The sequence below is a fragment of the Schistocerca piceifrons genome, chromosome 6, assembly GCF_021461385.2.
Source record: "Schistocerca piceifrons isolate TAMUIC-IGC-003096 chromosome 6, iqSchPice1.1, whole genome shotgun sequence".
Classification (NCBI taxonomy): Eukaryota; Metazoa; Arthropoda; class Insecta; order Orthoptera; family Acrididae; genus Schistocerca; species Schistocerca piceifrons.
In genome coordinates, this window is record NC_060143.1 from 61,947,580 (window position 1) to 61,969,150 (window position 21,571).

The following is a 21,571-nucleotide window of genomic DNA, read 5'->3' on the forward strand; positions in this document are numbered from 1 at the left end:
GCCTGTCGCGACACCACTGGAGGCGGGCTGCACGATGTTGGGGCGTGAGCGGAAGACGGCCTAACGGTGTGCGGGACCGTAGCCCAGCTTCATGGAGACGGTTGCGAATGGTCCTCGCCGATACCCCAGGAGCAACAGTGTTCCTAATTTGCTGGGAAGTGGCGGTGCGGTCCCCTACGGCACTGCGTAGGATCCTACGGTCTTGGCGTGCATCCGTGCGCCGCTGCGGTCCGGTCCCAGGTCGACGGGCACGTGCACCTTCCGCCGACCACTGGCGACAACATCGATGTACTGTGGAGACCTCACGCCTCACGTGTTGAGCAATTCGGCGGTACGTCCACCCGGCCTCCCGCATGCCCACTATACGCCCTCGCTCAAAGTCCGTCAACTGCACATACGGTTCACGTCCACGCTGTCGCGGCATGCTACCAGTGTTAAAGACTGCGATGGAGCTCCGTATGCCACGGCAAACTGGCTGACACTGACGGCGGCGGTGCACAAATGCTGCGCAGCTAGCGCCATTCGACGGCCAACACCGCGGTTCCTGGTGTGTCCGCTGTGCCGTGCGTGTGATCATTGCTTGTACAGCCCTCTCGCAGTGTCCGGAGCAAGTATGGTGGGTCTGACACACCGGTGTCAATGTGTTCTTTTTTCCATTTCCAGGAGTGTATTTATGCAAGATGGCGCTCCTCCGCACAGACAGTGAAACGGCTCATGCCGAGGCATTTCGTAAATGTTGGAACTATCAGCCGCTTTTTCCCTACAGCCTGGCCTTCCAGGTCACCTGATCTTCATCTGTGTGACTTCTCGCTGTGGGGTTATCTGAAAGTTGTCGTGTTCAGTGCTACAATTACGAACGTAGCTGAACTGGAGCATGCACTGCGCAATACATTCTTAACGTGGTCCGTGAGACAATCCCATCCGTTGACGAACATGCTGTTTCTCGATTTCAACTTGTGGCCGAAAATGGTGGACAACATATTGAACATATCTAGTGGAGGTCTTACAACTACTGAAAAGCGGTGCCATTTTGCTTGTTATGCAGTTTTAGACCTTAAGACAATTAAAAGCCGACATTTTACTTTTTATGCGGTTTTTGGCCCCAGGACATTTAAAAACTGATTTTTCGCATTCGATGTGGTACTACCTTGCCGTAGTGGATGTGGTTACCTAAATAACATTACCACAAGTGTTGACTGCCAAACTTGTGCAGTCATGCACACTGAAAAATGGTTGAAATGGCTCTGAGCACTAAGGGACTTAACATCTGAGGTCATCAGTTCCCTAGAACTTAGAACTACTTAAACCTAACTAACCTAATGACGGCATACACATCCATGCCCGAGGCATGATTCGAACCTTCGACCGTAGCGGTCGCGCGGTTCAAGAGTGAAGCGCCTAGAACCGCTCGGCCGCAACGGCCGGCTCATGCACACTGAACGGTATGGATGGTGTCATGTGCAAGGTAAACCATAGCTGTCGAATTGCGATTTACCTGTCATTTGTAGCTGACCCCATTTACGTTAAGACGCTTACAGCACCATCTGTTGGTTAATGTTCGTACTTTTTTTGTTCCATGACATTTGTCCCTGCCTCAGTTTGACGTCCATTCTGAGCTGAGGTCCTCTCTCTACAGCGTTTTGAAAGTGGGACTAGAAAAGTGGACACAATTTACACTCTCAACCAGTGAAATTTTGTTTCGTTTCCTCCACCACTTGTGGGTGCTTCATTCATTTGTCAAGCAGTGTATTAATACATCGTCTGTGTTATAATCTGAAATATTATGGCACCTTTCTTCTATTTAATCGTTTCAGACGAAAATCTCTAAAGAGCGAGGTGGCACAGTGGTTAAGTGGTTAGCATACTGGACTGGCATTCTGGAGGACGACGGTTCAAATTCGCATCCGGCCATCCTGATTTGGATTTTCCGTATTTTCCTAAATCGCTTCAGGCAAATGCCGCGATGGGTCCTTTGAAAGAGCACGGCCGATTTCTTTCCCCATCCGTCGCTCATCCGATGGGGCCGATGAGCTCGGTGGTTGGTGGCTCTTAGCACTATGGGACTTAACATCGGAGGTCATCAGTCCCCTAGAACTTAGAACTACTTAAACCTAACTAACCTAAGGACAGCACCCACATCCATGCCCCAGGCAAGATTCGAGCCTGCGACCGTAGCGGTCACGCGGTTCCAGACTGAAGCGCCTAGAATCGCTCGTCCACACCGGCCGGCTCGCTGGTTGGTCCCTTCCCCAAAATCAGCCAACCAGCCAAAAGAAAATGTCTCCATGCTGGAAAGCGGTTTTGGGCGTAGCGATGTGATCGTGAGTGTGTGCCGGCAGGTACCTGCGCGACTCGCTGCACTTCGTGGACAAGCGGCGCGTGGCCGTGTGGGGCTGGAGCTACGGCGGCTTCGTGGCGGCCATGGCGCTCGCCAGGGACCGCGAGCGGGACGTCTTCCACTGCGGCATCTCCGTGGCGCCCGTCACCACGTGGAAGCTCTACGGTGAGTCTGCGCATCGCAAGCCACGTCTCGACACCACTGCGTCTCTCTCTGCCTCGCTATCATTTGCGTTAATACACAACTTCCTTTTCTTCTTCTGTCACGTAAACTGAACGAACAAAACGCTATTCCAGTGGACCCTCCCAAAGAAGAAAACGTCGTCATCTTCGACTTAACAGTGAACAACCGCTTACGAAGTTCCAAACACTTTTTGGGCCCAAACAATTAAAAACCCATTTTTCGGATCCGATGTGGTACGACCTCCCTGTGGTGGATGGGCTTACCTAACTAACATTGCGACAACTGTTGAACAGCACCAATGGTGTTATGTGAAACGTAACAGGCAAATCCGTGTGTCTAGGTTCTCGGAAATCATCTGACACGATGCCCCAGTGCAGGCTATTAACGAAGTTACGAGCATAGAGAAAAGCTTCCCATTATGTGAGTGGCTTTATGACTTCGTAAGTAATAGAACCCAGTACAGCGAGCCTTCATCAGAGACAGGGGTATTGTCAGCACTGCTGCAGGGAAGTGTGATGGGACCGCTGTTATTTTCTATACACATAAATGATCTGGTGGACAGGGTGAGAGCAATCTGCAGTTGTTTGCTGATGATGCACTAGTGTACGGTAAGTGTTGAAGCTGTGTGACTGTAGAAGGAAAGAAGATGACTTAGACAAAATTTCTAGTTGGTGTGATCAATGGCAGCTAGTTCTAAAAGTAGAAAAAATGTAAGTTAATGCAGATGAGTAGGAAGAACAAACCTGTAATATTCTGTTACAGTATTACTAGTGTCCTGCTTGACACAGTCAAGTCGTTCAAATAACTGGGCGTAACGCTGCAAACCGATACAAGATGGAGCGAGCATGTGAGAATTGTGGTAGGGATGGTGAATGGTCGACTGCCGTTTATTGGGAGAATTTTAGGAGAGAGCAGTTCACCTCTAAAGGAGACCGCATTAGGACGCTGTGTGCGACCTATTGTTGAGCACTGCTAGAGTGTTTCGGATCCGTATCAAGTCGGATTGAATGAAGACATCGAAGCAATTCAGATGTGGGCTGCTAGATTTGTTACCGGTAGGTTCGAACTACACGTAACTGTTACGGAGCTGCTTCCGGAACTCAAATGGGAATCCTTGGAGGGAAGGCAAAGTTCTTTTCGAGAAACACTATTGAGAAAGTTTAGAGAACCGAAATTTGAAGCTGTCAAACGATTCTGTTGCCTCCAACATACATTGTTCGTAAGGGCCATGAAGTTAAGATACAAGAACTAGGGCTCATACGGAGGCATATAAACAGTAGTTTTTCCTTCGCTCTGCTTGCGAGTTGAGCAGGAAAGGAAATCACTAGTAGTCGTACGGGGTACCCTCCACCACGTACTGTACAGTGACTTGCGGAATATTTATGTAGATGTAGATGTAAAAGGCTGTGACGTCTTTATGGAAGGAACTGGCAAGGGTTTCGTTGTGAAACTCTCGTTACTTGTCAGTACTTCCACATCAACAGATCCACGTCGGACAGACTGTGTGGGCGGTGTGCTGCTTTAGATGGACTCACAGATCGTCAGTGAAACTTATAGCCTCGGACTTTGCGAGTCTTTTGAGATATAACTATTTCTGCAACGAAGTCCCAATTTTCCCCAGTATTTTAGAAGACAATAAGTTCATAATATAACAGTCTTTGCTAGATAAACTATAAAACTCCGCTGTGTGGCACCAAGACGTAACAGTTTTCATGTAAGGAAAAAGCTAAGACGAGACTTCCACCAGCTTTCACTTCCTCTAATACGTAGTTTTCCTGAGATCTACGATAAACACAACGTAGCGTATTATTCGCGTAAGTCGAATGTCAATCATTTGACCGTAAAACACGTTTGTTGTCCTCCACAGTCAACTGGGGGTATGTCATCGCTCATTGTATTAATTTAATTCTTTTGGCAGAAGTAAACACTAGTTTCTTGCCTGCAGCTGTGCTTTAATGAGCTTAATGAGCAGTAGAAAAAATGAGATCAGTGATATATGCTACATTACAATTGACAACCGCGAAATAAAGAAATTCTGCTACAATAGGAGCAAAATGACAAGTGACAGACGAAACAAGTATGACATAAAAGGCAGGCAAAAACAAAGAAAAAGGACGTTCCTGGCCATGAACATTTACTAGTGTCATTACTATTTTAAGGAAGGGATTTATGACAGTGTACGTTTAAAGCAAGCATTGACAGCGTACGTTTAAAGCAAAACACTGGCTCTCGGAAAACCAGAAAAGATTAGAATCTGGGCTATTTAGGATAGAGGGCAGCGGCAAGTATCTTGACTACGGAATACAAATATCGATATGCACATTTTCCATTTCGCAGATTTGTACACTAACGTGACAAAAGTCATGGGGTACTCCAAATATAGTATCGGACCTCCTTTTGCCAAGTGTAGTGCAGTATCCCGATGTACCATGGAGTCAACAAGCCGTTGGAAGTTCACTGCCGCTATAGCCTCCATAATTGTGGAAGTGTTGCCGGTGCAGGATTTTGTGCACGGACTGACCTCTCGATTACGTCCGATAAATGTTCGATGGGACTCTTGTCGGAACATCTGGGTGCCCAAATCAATCGCTCTAACTGTCCAATATGTTCTTCAAACCAAATGCGAACCAATGTGACCTGGTGACATGGCGCACTGTCGTCGATAAAAATTCCATCGTTGGTTGGTAACATGTAGCCCGTGAATGGCTTAAAATGGATATCCACATAACCGTTTCCATTAACAAGCAGTTCAGTTGGAGCAGAGGACACAATGCGTTGTAAATAAATACAGCCCACACCATTATGGAGCCACCACCAGTTTACCGAGCGAGGTGGCGCAGTGGTTAGCACACTAGACTCGCATTCGGGAGGACGACGGTTCAATCCCGCGTCCGGCCATCCTGATTTAGGTTTTCCGTGATTTCCCTAAATCGCTCCAGGCAAATGCCGGGATGGTTCCTTTGAAAGGGCACGGCCGACTTCCTTTCCCGTCCTTCCCTAATCCGATGAGATCGATGACCTCGATGTCTGGTCTTCTTCCCCAAATAACCCAACCCCCCACCACCAGTTTGCACAGAACTTTGTAACAACTTCCGTCAATGGCTTCGTGGGATCTGCGCCACACTCGAACCCTACCATCAGGTCACAGTTTTACAGTCGTCTAGGATGCAGCCGTTAAGGTCATAAGCCCAATAGAGACGCTGCAGATGATGTTGCGCTATTAGCAAAGACGTTCGCCTCGTCTGTTGCCGTAACCCAGTAACGAAAAATTTCGCCACCCTGTCCTAACGGACAAGTTACTCGTGTGTTCCACATTGATACACTATGTTATCAAAACCATCCGGACACCTGGCAGAAAATGACTTACAAGTTTGTGGCACCCTCCATCGGTAATGCTGGAATTCAATATCGTGTTGTCCCACACCTAGCCTTGATGGCAGCTTCCACTCTAGCAGGCATACGTTCAATCAGGTGCTGGAAGGTTTCTTGAGGGATGGCAGCCTGTCCTTCATTGAGTGGTGCACTGAGAAGTATCGAAGTCGATCGGTGAGGCCTGGCACGAAGTCGGCGTTCCAAAACATCCCAAATGTGTTCTATAGGGTTCAGATCATGACACTGTGCAGGCCAGTCCATTACAGGGATGTTGTTGTCGTGGAAACACTCTGCTACAGGCCATGCTTTATCAACAGGCGTGCGATCGTGCTGAAAAATACAAACGCCATTCCCGACTTGCTCTTCAACAGTGGGAAGCAGGAAGGTGCTTAAAACATGAGTGTAGGCGTGTGCTGTGATATTGCCACGCAAACAAACAAGGGCTACAAGCCTGCTTCATGTAAAACACGACCACACCATAACACCACCGCCTCCGAATTTTGCTGTTGGCACTACACACGGTGGCAGATGACGTTCACCGGGCATTCGCCATACCCACATCCTGCCATCGGATAGCCACATTGTGTACCGTGCTTCGTCACTCCACACAACGTTTTCCCACTGTTCAATCGTCCGATGTTTACGCTCCTTACACCAAGCGAGGCTTCGTTTGGCATTTACCGGCGTGATGTGTGGCGTATGAGCAGCCGCTCGACCAGTAAATCCAAGTTTTCTCACCTCCCGCCTAGCAGTCATAGTAGTTACAGTGGATCCTGGTGCAGTTTTGGAATTCCTGTGTGATTGTCGGGATAGATGTCTGCCTATTACACATTACGACCCTCTTCAACTTTCGGCGGTCTCTGTCGGTCAACAGACGAGGTCGGCCTGTACGCTTTTTAGCTGTAGGTATCCTTTCACGTTTCCACTTCATTATCACATTGGAAACAGTAGACCTAGGGATGTTTAGGTGTGTGGAAATGTCACGTACAGACGTATGACAAAAGTGACACATAATCACCTGACCACGTTCGAAGTGTGTGAGTTCCGCGGAACCCCACATTCTGCTCACTCACGATGTCTAATGACTACTAGGGTCGTTGATATGGAGGTGGCAGCACAAGGCACCTAATATGAAAAACGTATGTTTTTGGGGGTTTCAGGATACTTTTGATCGCATTGTGTATCTGCAGTTATTGCACGCAGTGTTGCTTGTGTGTTAGCACTGACAACGCTGCTCAAACGCCGCTGTTCACGGTCGTTAGGCGAAGGCCGACAGGCTCTTCGTTGTCCGTGATTAAAAAAAATTGAATTTTATTTCGTCAGCACACTCTTGACACTGTGGATCTCGGAATATTTAATTCCCTAACGATTTTCTAAATGGAGTGTCCCATGCGTCTAGCTCCAACCACTATTTTGCGTTCTAAGTCTGTTAACTCCTGTCGTGCGGCCAGAATCAGGTCGGAAGCCTTTTCACAGGAATCATCTGAGTGCAATGGACAGCTTGGGCTTTACACCGCTTTTTTATACTTTGTGCACGCGGTACTACCGACATCTTCATTTGTCATATCACTCTCTCATGATTTTTGTCACCTCATTGTAATATTGTGCAGGGTTTGCTGGAGTTATTTAGCAAAACTACGGAGTCTGAAGACGCAAACAAGGAGCTAAATTTTCTAGAAGATAGTAAGAATTGAAAGTCAAGACTTGAAAAGTGGAAGTGTAATATTAGGAAAGAAAACATATGGAAAGTATAGACGTACTTTAGTTGTTCACGTAACGTAACTGATGAGACAAAAATCGTTGTTCCAGTATGAGAATGCAAGCTCCGCAAATGTTAACTGAAGTTCACGAAAAATGATCAACTGCGTATTCCATCAAAATTTCTGAGTTTAACATCAAAAGTGAACAAGAACTTCACCTACAGCGGCTCTTGGAAGCTTTTGACATAAAGTGTCGTTCTGATCATACTTAACATTCGAAACAAAGAGGAGCAAGCTTTAAGTTCTATGCACTGCATTACTCAAACGGCATAGGAATTTGTAAAAAAGCTTTCACAAACCTTCACTGTATATCACAGAAAACAGTCTTCAGATTAGGTTCACTCTTAATCTCGAGCTCCAAACCACAAAACGACACGGATTTCAATAAAAAGTCACATGCTGTTCCTGGAGATACCTGCAAAGACATTTATGATCACATCAGTTCATTCACACTGTAGAGGAAAAGAAATAAAATTTCTGCACTCAGAATTAAATGTGAAGATGATGTACATACTCTTTAAAATCTCTCATTCCGGAACAACAGTTAAATATTTCTCCATCTATCACACTTAAATAATGATTTTAACTGGAAGTTGGCGTTCGACTTCATGCAGAACGTGCCTATGCCATTCAACCCAGTGCAAGAAATGTTTCACTTGAGTCAGTTATCTGAGATCATTTTATGTGTAAGAAATCTGAAGGGCCGCGTGCAGTGCTCGCGCGGTTAGAGGCCCCAGGTCACGAATTGCGTGGCCCCTCCCGCCGGAGGTTCAAGTTCTCCCTCGGGCATGGGTGTTTGTGTTGTCTTTAGCGTAAGTTAGTTTAAGTAGTGTATAAGTCTAGGGACCAATGACCTTAGCAGTTTGGCCCCTTAGGAATTCAAACACATCTGAACATTTTGAAATCTGAAAGATAACAGTTCTGTTATTTACTTCTACACCAAAAGAGATGCAAAGAAAGATGCTAATGAAGTGTGTACATTTCTGTACCATTAAATGGAAAATTATTTTTCTGCAAATTTCAAAACTTTGTATGTGTTTTCTGATTCTGCCATGGAAAAAACAGGAATTATGCTGTCATACGTTTCTGTTTAGGTCTGACTAAATCAGAAAAGTTTCAAGATACTCTTCATTATTTTCCTGTCAGAGGGCATAGATCCTTGATGTTATAGAACATTCAGCATAATAAAACGTGCGCCGGCCGCGGTGGTCTCGCGGTTCTAGGCGCGCAGTCCGGAACCGCGCGACTGCTACGGTCGCAGGTTCGAATCCTGCCTCGGGCATGGATGTGTGTGCTGTCCTTAGGTTAGTTAGGTTTAAGTAGTTCTAAGTTCTAGGGGACTGATGACCACAGCTGTTAAGTCCCATAGTGCTCAGAGCCATTTGAACCAATAAAACGTGCTATGCAGAAACATGACGGAGTTTATATCCCTAAGAACTATATATACAAAATAGTTAATATGAACAAATAGTCAAGGCAGTATTTATAGCATGTTGTTGTTGTTGTGGTCTGATGCAGCTCTCCATGCTATATATATATATATATATATATATATATATATATATATATATATATATATATATATATATATATCGGATTTCATCTTCTTGTACTATAAATAACTATCAGGAGTTATTTATAGTACAAGAAGATGAAATCCTTGACTTCGATAATTGGTGGACATATTTATATAAAAAAAGCCATGTCTGTCCAATGAATTCTATTTCTGCCCTGTACCAAGACGCCAGAAACTGTTTTTTACACCAACATCGTTTAAGCATCTCGAATACTGAAAGAAGCACATTGGAACTGTACGAGCTTAGCCATTCATAAAGACCCTTTTGCACCATACGTTTCAGCTAAAGCAACTGGGTACATGTCCTGTGCCAGAAACTCTGTTTGGCGCCCTTAACGTTGCTATAGCCTGCTCTGCTGATACCATAACAGTTCAATCAGCAAATACCGAAAATTGACGAATATCGGAAACCGTTCGTGTAGTCGGAAATTTTTGTGCTGTGGTAGGAGGGAGTGCCTTAAACAACATGTTTGAAATCCTGACCAGTGAAGGAAGGCTGTTTGGGTGTAGGTGCATTTGAAAGTCATGTTCGTACGTTTTTCTTGAATAACTCGAAAACGAACCGCAGTACAAAATTTAACTACATTAAATTTCCTATAAAAAAGGTCTTGTTCATTTTTTCCGTAGGACAGAGCGAGCAAGAGAATATAAAAATCTTGCACGTGGGTTTTGAAGACCAGATATAACGTTGCGGGTTACGTATAACCACACCGGTAGGGGTACCTGAATACCCTGCACGTCATTTTCGGTTGCTGCTAATGGTACTGTCTGGTTTCGCTGTTGCGGGCCTGAGAACGCACTTGCGCCAGCTGCCACGTTCGCCATACGTCACATGTTGTTGTTGTTGTCGGTTTGCAGACTCTGCGTACACGGAGCGCTACATGGGCCTGCCCAACGAGACGGGCAACTACAAGGGCTACGAGGAGGCGGACGTGAGCCGGCGCGCCGAGCTGCTGCGCGACAAGATGTTCTACCTGGTGCACGGCACCGCCGACGACAACGTCCACTTCCAGCAGAGCATGGCGCTGGCCAAGGCGCTCGCCAACAAGGGCGTCCTCTTCCGGCAGCAGGTGGGTCCAGTCGCACTTGCCGCTCGCCCAAGAACACTGCTTGATCGAGAGTATCTGGACACCTACTAGTGGAAATTCATACAGACTGAGTCCACCCATCAAATATGTCGGCTTCAACTGTGAGGAGGACAGTTTCAGTTAGTTTTCTGAATTTCTGTAGAGGAATCGTAGCCCATTATTCATCTAGAGCTACCGAGAGACTCGCATACGGGAGGGTGACGGTTCACACTGGCCTCCGCCCATCCTGATTTTGGTTTTCCGTGATTTCCCTAAATCGCTTCAGGCAAATGCCGGGATGGTTCCTTTGAAAGGGCATGACCGGCTTCCTTCCCAAACCTTCCCTAACCCGACGGGACCGATTACTTCGCTGTTTGGACCCCTGCCCCAAACCAACCAATCAACCATCTAGAGCCGAAAGCAGTAATTGTACTGATATACGACGCTGGGGTCTGGAGCCAAGTAGACCTTCTGACTTATCCCAAATATGTTTCAGGGCATTAAAATTGAAACTCTTGGCAGACCAGGCCACTTCAGGAATGTTATTGTCCACAAACCGTTGCTTCATAGATGCTGCTTTATGACAGGATACCTTATCATGCTGATACACACAAGCATCATCTCCGAACCCTTCCTCTACTGTACAGAGTACACAATGCTGTAAAAAGTTCTCAAATACTTTCGCATTTAGCGTTAACTTAAGCACAATTACAGAACCGCACTCTAGTCACGAAACTACCTCCATACCATAGTACCATCTCTTCCTACTTCACTACTGGCACGACACATGATGGCAGATAATGTTCTCCAGGCATGCGCCTAACCTAAGCCCTTCCATCGGATTACCACAGTATATAGCGTGGTTCATCACTTGAGATCACGTTTGCAATCATCCACTGTCCAATAGCGTCGCTCCTTACACCAGATGAAGTGTTGCTTAGCATTGACGGTAGAGGTGTATGGCTTATGAGCATTGCACGCTTTCATTTTTAACTCTCTGTGCACAGCATTGTACTAGTTCGACTGCTGGTACTACTTTGGATCTCACGAGTTCTTCTTTCCGCTGCTTTCATGTGATTTTTTGTAAGGATACTCAGCAATGCTCGACGACCCTCATCCATCACGAGGTCAGCCTGGTCTTGGTTTAGAAATGGTTGTTCCTTCACTTTCCACTTCACTATCACGTAACCAACCAATGAGCTGGGTGGCTGTAGATGGGTGAAAATACCGCTGATGGATCTGTTACTGAGATGAAGTCCAACGACTACTCCTTATGCAAAGTGAAGCTGTTGTTGCAGCCTGTCCTCTGACATCATAAAACTCTTTGCCTCCTCTTATACTGGATGGACCGTCTCTCCTGAGTTGTGAACACAGGAGTGCATACGGGGGCCCGGACACTTTTATCAGATAATGTTTTCGTATACTGTCCTACAAGTCACGTCAAGCTTATCAGGAAGCAGTAGATTCAAGTTAAATCTGAAGATAAAAAGGAAGGAACTGTGCAGAATACAGTCCTGAAACGAAGTTTTCGGCGAACGATTGCACATTATGTTGTATATTTAAACCTCTTAAATCTCGTATCAATGGAGATATTGAAAGAAGAATAGTTTTATTTCTCTCTTTTCAAAATGGAGATACAGGATTTTAACGGTAGCCATAAGTCTTAAAAAGACGAGTAAAATGATAAATAAACGGTAGCTGATAGTAGCATTGAAATGTTAGGCAAAAGTATCTGAGAAATGTGCTAAAATTGAAAGGCATGGTGACAAAACAATTACTGCGGTGTAAACACCGTAAAGTAGGACTCTCGTGCTACTCTGCTTCTAACAAGCCTTTCAACTGTTCTCTCGTCTCCCTAAAAGCTGTCAGTTGAACATGATTACGTTCAGACATTTGAAATAGTTTTCCGAAACCCTTCAGATACACTAGCAATTGGAAAATGTGGTGTAGGTATATTGGGTCCTACAAAAGGTTCGAATTTTGTGAACTTTTAGTTATGTTGTGTTTAGATGGTGAGTAGGGAATAAGCCAAGTTTTAGACCTCGAGAATCCAATACTAACATAAGGGCCCCAGAAAAAATTCACAATTTTACAAGTTTTGTCAGATTTCTCCCTATAATTTTTTTCCATTTAGAAATGGTAGGGAGCTAGCCTCAGGAGTGGTAAGACGCTAGGCCTTAATAAAAACCATAATAATTCAAACAAATTTATTTAAAAGATATAAAAACCCTGAGTGAGGAAATAAAACATATCCGCTATGGACAATAAGATTCAGTAATCTTGACCAGAACGAATTCAATTAACAACAACTCCAACCAAAAGCAGTTATTAAACTGATTATTAAAAACTTTAAGCTATTTAAATAAATTCTACAATAATGATAGCGCATGAATTTTAAAAGCATTAATCATCACGATTTAAAAGATTTTCTTGAAAAAAAAAATAAAAAAAAAGATATATTCAGGTTTATAATTGTAATTTACAGAACAGACCTGCAAGCTCTCATGTACAATGGTAAGACCCAGTAACAGTCCGTTCACAGAAAACCAGCTTTGGTTTGCTATGGCGCACACCACGGCATCCATGTAAGCGCTTACAGTTTCTAGTCTTTTTCAGTACAATAAATAAGCGACCTGTAACACACCAAATATATATAGGTACAATTAAAGGTAACACACATTCACAAATAAATAACACTGCCTTACTTCAACAGCCGGAAATACTTAAAACTTGAAGAAAATCTTTGAATTACTACACAACTACAATAGCTGAATGAGCCACCTACTTCAATGCACTTTGCTTGAAATAGTTTTCAAATAGCTCAGAATATTTTACACACCAGAATCAAGAACTACTGACTAACATTTACTGTAACTTAATAGCATCAACACTAGTCCGTGACTCGGGTCAGAATTACACAGCAACAGTTAGGAATGAAAATGCTTTTTTAGGTGTACGGCAGTAGAACACATATTATTTGATATTAAACTTGTTCTAACTACGCCCTATACACTGAAAAGCAGAAGACTACAGGTGCAGGGCCCCCGCTAGCAAGCAGAAGTGCCACAAAACGACGTAGCATCGACTCGACTGATGTCTGAAGTAGTGCTGGAGGGAATTGACACCATGAATCCTGCAGGGCTGTCCATAAATCCGTAAGAGTTAAAGGGGGTGGAGATCTCTTCTGAACAGCATGTTGCAGGGCATCCCAGATATGCTCAATAATGTCCACGTCTGGGGAGTTTGGTGGGCAGCGGAAGTGTTTAAACTCAGAAGAGTGTTCGTAGAGCCACTTTGTAGCAATTCTGGACGTATGGGTTGTCACATTGTACTGCTAAAATTGTCCAAGTACGTCGGAGTGCACAATGGACAGGAACGGATGCAGATAACCATACAGGATGCTTACGTACGTGTTATCTGTCAGAGTCGTATCTAGACGTATCAGAGGTCCCATATCGTTACAGCTGCACACGTCCCATACCATTACAGGTCCTCCACCAGCTTTAACATAACCCTGCTGACATGCAGGGTCCAAGGATTCATGAGGTCCATCAGCTCGATACAATTTGAAACGAGACGTGTCCGACCACACAACATGTTGCGGAGGGGTTGCAACTCTTTCACATTGAACAATTCTCTTCAGTCGTCGTTGGTCCCGTTCTTGCAGGATCTTTCTCCGGCCACAGCGATGTCAGAGATTTGATGTTTTACCGGATTCCTGGTGGTATGGGAAAATCCCCACTTCATCGCTGTCTCTGAGATACTGTGTCCCATCGCTCGTGCGCCGACTATAACACCACGTTCAAACTCACTCAAATTTTGATAACCTGCCATTGTAGCAGCAGTAACTGATCTAACAACTGCGTCAGACACGCGTTGTCTTATACAGTCGTTGCCGACCGAATCGCCGTATTCTGCCTGTTTACATACTTCTGTATTTGAATACGCATGCCTATACCAGTTTCTTTGGCGCTTCAGTGAATAGCGCTGCACTCTCAGTGAGCGCTAAGTAAATCACAATACAACAGACGGGAAACCAGAATATCCAGACTGATAGACTGCCTAGAATAAACCGAATAACTTCTTGAAATTACGTAGTAAGATAGATACTCACCCTTCTAACACCAACGCATTTCGCTCCAAGTAAGTTGGTCAAAACTGTAATATGAAGCACAGCGAGACCGAGCACATCCTTGAATACGCGATGAACCCTCCGTGCTGGCCTCGCAACTGCGCCTCTGAAGTCACACCACCGCAAAGGTAAATCTGTCCGCTCTGCCTCTTGCAAGCGAACCCTCTGGAAGAATCACGCCTCATGACAGGACACTGAGTCCTACTGCTTACTGGTACCAAGTGCTTTCCACGCTGCACTGGCCTCTCCTCTACCTAGTCCTAGGCCAGAAACACAGCTGAGCGTTCTTGCCGAGACCACAGCGCTCACACCGCTTCCAGACCAATGTATTGCTGCCAGTTACCACCCTGAGAGCACTGTCGCCAGAGTACACTACCTGCGCATGCGCGCCTCCAAATCTCAACGTACAGCTTGTCCCATGGTGACAACCAACGAAGATCTACCTGTCGATCAAGAGCAGACATCTCTTACTTGGCAAAAATGTATAATTTTCTACATTTAGTACGTATCAAATGTATCTTTACACCACATATCTAAATGTAGTCTTTCAAAGGAACTGCGTTGCAATCTGCCACCATACAACTTTATGTAGAAAGCACACATCGTTAATTACTACACATTTGTGCATCACAAGGTCCACTTCCTCCTTTATCGAGTGAACACTGTATACAACGCTGACTGTGTATCCTTGTGGATACCATCGTCAGCGAAGAGGCGCAGTGGAAAGGTTGAAAGATCAAATTTGAACAGTTCTGTCAGATTATTATCAGACTACCTGGTAATGCAACTCTCTGGAATAGAGTAAGAAAATTAACTGTATTTTATTTTGTCTGCAATTTTCAGGGAACATCCAACTAAGGCTAGAGTCACAATTTTTTTTTCTTTCAATGGTGGATTTACAGAGAATCATGGTTAAACGAGAAGGCGTTCAAATTTCATGAAATAGGAATTATATTAATACCCTCAGCTGCTAACGGGAGTTGATATATATCAACGGGGACAGGTGAAAATGTGTGCCTCGACGGGGACTCGAACCCAGGATCTCCTGCTTATATGGCAGACGCTCTATCCATCTGAGCCACCGAGGACATAGAGGATTGTGCGACTGCAGGGACTATCTCACGCACACCTCCCGCGGGATCCAGATTCTCACCTTGTATATCCACACACTGCATTCGTCGTGTCCCACCCCAACACACTCATTACTCGTGGAAGGCATTTTTACGAAGTCCCGTAAGAGTTCGGGGAATATGTGTGCATCCGCACGGAACAAGAAGGTTATGGCTGGTATTTCCACAACTATATACTTATAGGGATATCGTGTCTGTTCTTTCAGGTGCAACTCTTCCGCAGATTGCTGCAGATTTCAATGCTGGGCCATCAAGAGGTGTCACCGTGCGAACCGTTTAATGAAACATCGGCAATATGGGCTTTCGGAGCCGAAGGCCGACTCGTGTACTCTTGATGACTGCACGACACAAAGCTTTACAGCTCGCCTGGGCCCGTCAACACCGACATTGGACTGTTGATGACTGGATACATGTTGCCTGGTCGGGCGAGTCTCGTTTCAAATTTTATCGAGCGGTTGGACGTGTATGGGTATGGAGACAACCTCATGAATCCATGGACCATGCATGTCAGCAAGGGAAAGTTCAAGCTGTTGGAGGCTCTGTAATGATGTGGGGCGCGTGCAGTTAGAGTGATATGGAACCCCTGATATGTCTAGATACGACTCTGACAGGTGACACGTACATAAGCATCCTGTCTGATCACCTGCATAAATTCATATCGATTGAGCATTCCGACGGACTTGGCCAATTCCAGCAGGACAGTGTGACAGTCAACATGTCCCGAATTTGCTGCAGAATAGCTCCAGGAACACTCTTCTGAGTTTAAACGCTTTCGATGGCCATAAAACTCCCCAGATATGAGCATTATTGAGCATATCTGGGATGCCTTGCAACGTGCTGTTCAGAAGAGATCTCCACCCCCTCGTTACTCTTACGAATTTATGGACAGCCCTGCAGAATTTGTTTTTTCAATTCCCTCCAGCACTGCTTCAGACGTAAGGCGAGAGCATGCCACGTCGTGTTGCGACACTTCTGCGTACTCGCGGGGTGGGGGGGGGGGGGGGGGGCTACAAAATATTAGACAGCTGTGCCAGTTTCTTTGGCTCGTCATTTTAAAAGTAGGATCTAGTGCGAGCCGTTTACCTGTTACCATATTCTTAGAAGTTTGCACACCGACACTTGTTTGCGCCATTCAGCCTGTGAAGTTGCTAGGTACGATGTAGTTATGTTTGTTTATATTATGTTTGTGAGTTTCTTGAGTGCATTGCAACTTGCTACTCAGTTAGTGTTTGACAATCCATGCAGTAGGTCGTGGGTGGACGACTGGATTTACCTATGCTGAAAAAACCAACATGCTCATTTGTATATGGAGAGTATTGGAAGAATGCAGTTCTTCTTGTACGGCGTATGCGGCAAGATATGCCAGTAATCATCAACCATCTCGGCAGCTGTTTATCAACCTCTTCAACCATTTTCGTGAAAGTGGTAGTGTAACAACTAGGTAACGTAACAGAAGGACACAAGTGACGGCAGAAGGGGAAATTAATGTTCTTGCTGCTGTTGCAGTTGATCCGTACGTTAGCTCCCGCGAAATCGCAAGAGGAAGCGGCACAGTCAGGCAAGTGACCAACGCATTATTCATCGACACAATTTCCATCCCTATCACATCTCTCTCCATCAAGAGCTGCACGGAAATGATTATGAGAATCGTGTTAACTTCTGTACATGGGTATTAAGATAAAATATTCCAGGTGTATCATGTATTTTGTTTAGTGATGAAGCCACATTTACCTATCATGTATTTTGTTTAGTGATGAAGCCACATTTATCTATCATGGCCAGGCAAACCGCCGAAACATGCACTACTGGTCTGTTGACAATCCACGTCGGCTTCGTCAGGTGGAATGTCCGCATCCATGGAGTGTAAACATGAGGTGTGGGGATAGAGAATCGTTAGATCACATGCCCGTTTTTCATAGACGGAACACGCAACGCACACATGTATCGCAGTCTCCTAACAGATTGTCTGCCAAGGTTGCTAGATGACGTTCCTCTACAGGCTACCGAGCGAGGTGGCGCAGTGGCTAGCACACTGGACTCGCATTCGGGAGGACGACGGTTCAATCCCGCGTCCGGCCATCCTGATTTAGGTTTTCCGTGATTTCCCTAAATCGGTGCAGGCAAATGCCGGGATGGTTCCTTTGAAGGGGGACGGCCAACTTCGTTCCCAGTCCTTCCTATTCCGATGAGACCGATGACCTCACTGTTTGGTCTCCTTCCTCAAACTACCCTACCCTACCCTCTGCAGTCTAGGAGGTACCTGTGGTTCCAATGACGTCTGTCCAGCCCATTGTGCACGAAGTACTGCAGCATGTCGTTATATGCCATTTCAAAACTGTTGGATTGGACACAAGGACTTTTACTTTAGCCGGCCCGTTCCCCACATTCGTCGCCCGTAGATTTTTTTCTGTAGGCAAAGCTGACAGACGCTGTGTACAAGAGCATCCCACCTACACCCGATGATATGCAACGATCTATATTACTGCAGCCTGCTCGGACATCCCCGCTGTAAGGCTAGCAAGTGTGCAGCAGGTGTTCCATACCGGACTGGAAGCGTGTATTTCCGTTGCTGATGGTCATTTTGAACGCAGCATTTTATGGTGTGTGCCACCACAGGTATTGTACAAGTGTAGGAGTGGGAACTTTACAAAATACGATATCTCTTAAAGGACTTGCATTAGAATCCTGCACCAAAGACCACTGGCATGCTCATTTACCCTGATCTTAGTTTGTTAATGTTAATAGTCATTGTTCGAATTAAAAAAGTATATGTTTCCACTGAAAATTTCCCTTTTAAGTTTCATTACTGTTTTTGTATAGTCTATGTTTCCACTGAAAATTTCCCTTTTAGGTTTTATTACTGTTTTTGTATAGAATAACAACACGAGAGCCTGAGTACCAATCCACTCTATGAATACCGCGCATCAATAGCACTTTCCATTTCCGCAATATTTGCGGTGCAAATTTCACGTAATTCATTCTACGTACGTACAAATATGTTATAAACAGGATTACCCTAGGTGGACCTTCCACCCACCCAAAAGTGTCAACCAAGCATTCGGATTCTGAGAAGCTTGGATTTACACGGGAGAGCAAGTCTAAGTGCTCTGGTAACCTTCCAAACTTCCAGGAAAAGCACACACCGCATTGGCACTTTCAACATTCAACCACTCATTCGAGCCGGCAGGGGTGGCCGTGCAGTTATAGGCGCTGCAGTCTGGAACCGCGTGACCGCTACGGTCGCAGGTTCGAATCCTGCCTCGGTCATGGATGTGTGTGCTGTCCTTAGGTTAGTTAGGTTTAAGTAGTTCTAAGTTCTAGGGGACTGATTACCTCAGAAGTTAAGTCCCATAGTGCTCAGAGCGATTTGAACCATTGGAACGACTCATTCGAGAAGAAAAATTACACAATCTCACAACAGAATCATGAAGCACAATATTCAAATTCCCTCCCAACAAGAAACGCGATTCATAGATTCAGTTACAATAGACTGTAATAATTACAGAATATTCAAAAGTGGAACAAACAGGAAATTGGTAAAGGGGTAGCAACATTTGGTATGACCTTTGTTTTAGGCAGAAGTTTTTGAACTCGGTGAAGCATGTGAAACTCATAAACAACCGACTTGTTTCCTTAAGAATCGAACACACAAACAATAACTACGTCTGTATTAATGTACATGAAACAACAAACGGTCTCAATAAAAAATATCCCAAGAAAGGTTCTGGGTAGAACTTGTAACACAGATGGTCAAAATTCCAAAAGATGATGTGAAAATTCTACTCAATGATTTTGACGCCTAGATTGGCAGGGAACGTAAGTACAAGGAGACTGTGGGAGACCATCCTGCTCACAAGTTCACCATTAAGAGTGGCACACAGCTCGTTGAGTTATGCTAACAAAACAGTCTAATGTTATATTAACTTCACTTCGGAAAAGGCCCAAAAAACAAACAAAAAACGTGGCAATGACCCATCTATCATTTAGGAGAATTTCAGACTGATCATGTGGCAATATCGTACGACTACCAAAAATAAATTCACGATGTGCAAGTATGCAGAGGTTCACCCATTGATTCATATCATTATTTAACAATAATTAAAATTAAATTCACACCCAAAAGGAAGTTCAACAGGAAAACACCGGTGATCCCAAAATTTGATCTACACAAAATGAAAGCATCTAAAATAACAGAAAAGTGGGAAGAATAACTTGCAGGAGACTGAGAGAAATTTCAAATGAAAATTATCAAAACAGTGGAAGACCTCATCCCTTTCTACAAGAAAAACCTTGGTGCGTCAAGAATGTGACAGTGCAGTAAAAGAAAGAAGAAAGCACTTCAAAATTCCAATTATAACAAATAAAAAGAAACACAAGAAATTCCTCGAAGTTCGCAAACATACAAGACTTTAAGACAAAGTAAAAGAGTTGCAGGAAACTTCAAAAATTACAACACAAATAATTTCTACAATATCTTTACGAACCAAATCAAAGGATACTCACCACAGAATCTCTGCTTTCGAAAGTAAGATGGTAAATTAGCCTAGACGAATAAAGAACACTGCCAAGAAATAGCTACATATTTTCAAAGCTTTTAAATTTGACTCAATCTAAAAGAGAGATTTCCGAAAATAGATGCAGAAATCACAACAGAAAGTTCGTCATCACCAATACAAGGGAATGTTCATTCACATATGAAGAAACTTAAGAACAACAAAACATCAGGAAAAGTCGGAACAGTAGCCGATCTCTTGAAACATTTAAACCCACGCTTACTCAAAGAAATTACACGAATAGTTCGAAACATCTGGCAAACCGAAAAGATCCCGAATGACTGGAAGATTGCTCTAATCCATCCACTACAGAAGAAGGGTAGCGAAACAGATGTGAACAACTATAGGGTGCTCTACTTCTTACTGGTCATCTACAAAAACTCATGTGCTAGTCTCTTGAATAGAGCACAGAAACAATTAGAACCCAAATTAGCAGGATATCAAGCAGACTTCCGACCGAACAGGTCATGCCCAGAAAAAATTTTCAATCTCAAAACCATACTCAAAATGCGAGACCTCAGACAAAAACCCTTGGTATGCACATTTGTAGATTTCTAAAAGGTGTACAACTCAGTAAACGGACATTTATTATTCTAAATTTTAGAAGACAGGGGACTAGATCCCAAAACACGAGAATTAATAAAACAAACATTAACTGGCACGAAATCTAAAGTAAAATTTATGGGGTAAATATCTGAACCCTTTGACATTCAAACAGGAGTGAGACAAGGAGTTGAGCCCCTTCCTATTCTGTTCAACGTTGCCCTGAACAAGGTTGTGGAAGAGTGGAAGTGTACTTTGGAAGACAGTCCTAATGGGCTTTCCCAAGAACAACTTCCACATACCATACCTCGTATTTGCCGACGACATGGCGATACTTGCTGAGGTCGAAGAGACTGTCGTCAAACAACTGGAGACAATGAATGTGCAGAAAAAGCAGGTTACAAATCTCATTTCATAAAACTGAATTCCTATGTTCAAACACAGAAATCACGAGCCTGAAAAGAGAATATGGTAAAATCAGCGGGGCCACCTACTTCAGATACCTCGGAGAACTCACCGAACCGACAGGCGTTGAAAAAATCTCACAGAAAAATTGTCTCCAAAAGTCAAAAAATCATTAGTGTTAGTACAAAATCTCTACAACAAAAAATCCATGTCAAGACAGACAAAAATTCGGCACTACAACACAGTCATAAAACCAACAGTTCTCTACACATGGGAACACTGACGTTCAACAGAAAACACTTCCTTGAAAAATCATAAAAGAAGAGAGAAAAACCATAGGAAAATTTTAGGAGCAGGACATGCCGAAGGCGATTACAGACAACAGTCAGCGAAAACAACAGAAGAGAAAAGATGAGCAGATGAACGAAATTCTTTAGTCACTTCAACAGACTACCAGAAAAGCGATCGACGAAAGTTACATCACTTGAGAACTCAACACTTCGGAAAAAAAA

At 44.3% G+C, this 21,571-nt stretch overlaps 1 protein-coding gene across 1 annotated transcript in view; it reads left to right on the top strand.

Moving 5' to 3' along the window:
* Positions 1–21,571, top strand: part of LOC124802953 (dipeptidyl aminopeptidase-like protein 6) — a 765,226-nt gene that overhangs the window by 742,813 nt on the left and 842 nt on the right. Inside the window, exons 15-16 of the mRNA XM_047264042.1 lie at positions 2,340–2,503; positions 10,088–10,299. Coding sequence (XP_047119998.1) covers positions 2,340–2,503; positions 10,088–10,299 — 376 coding nt within the window. The remainder of the gene's footprint in view (positions 1–2,339; positions 2,504–10,087; positions 10,300–21,571) is intronic.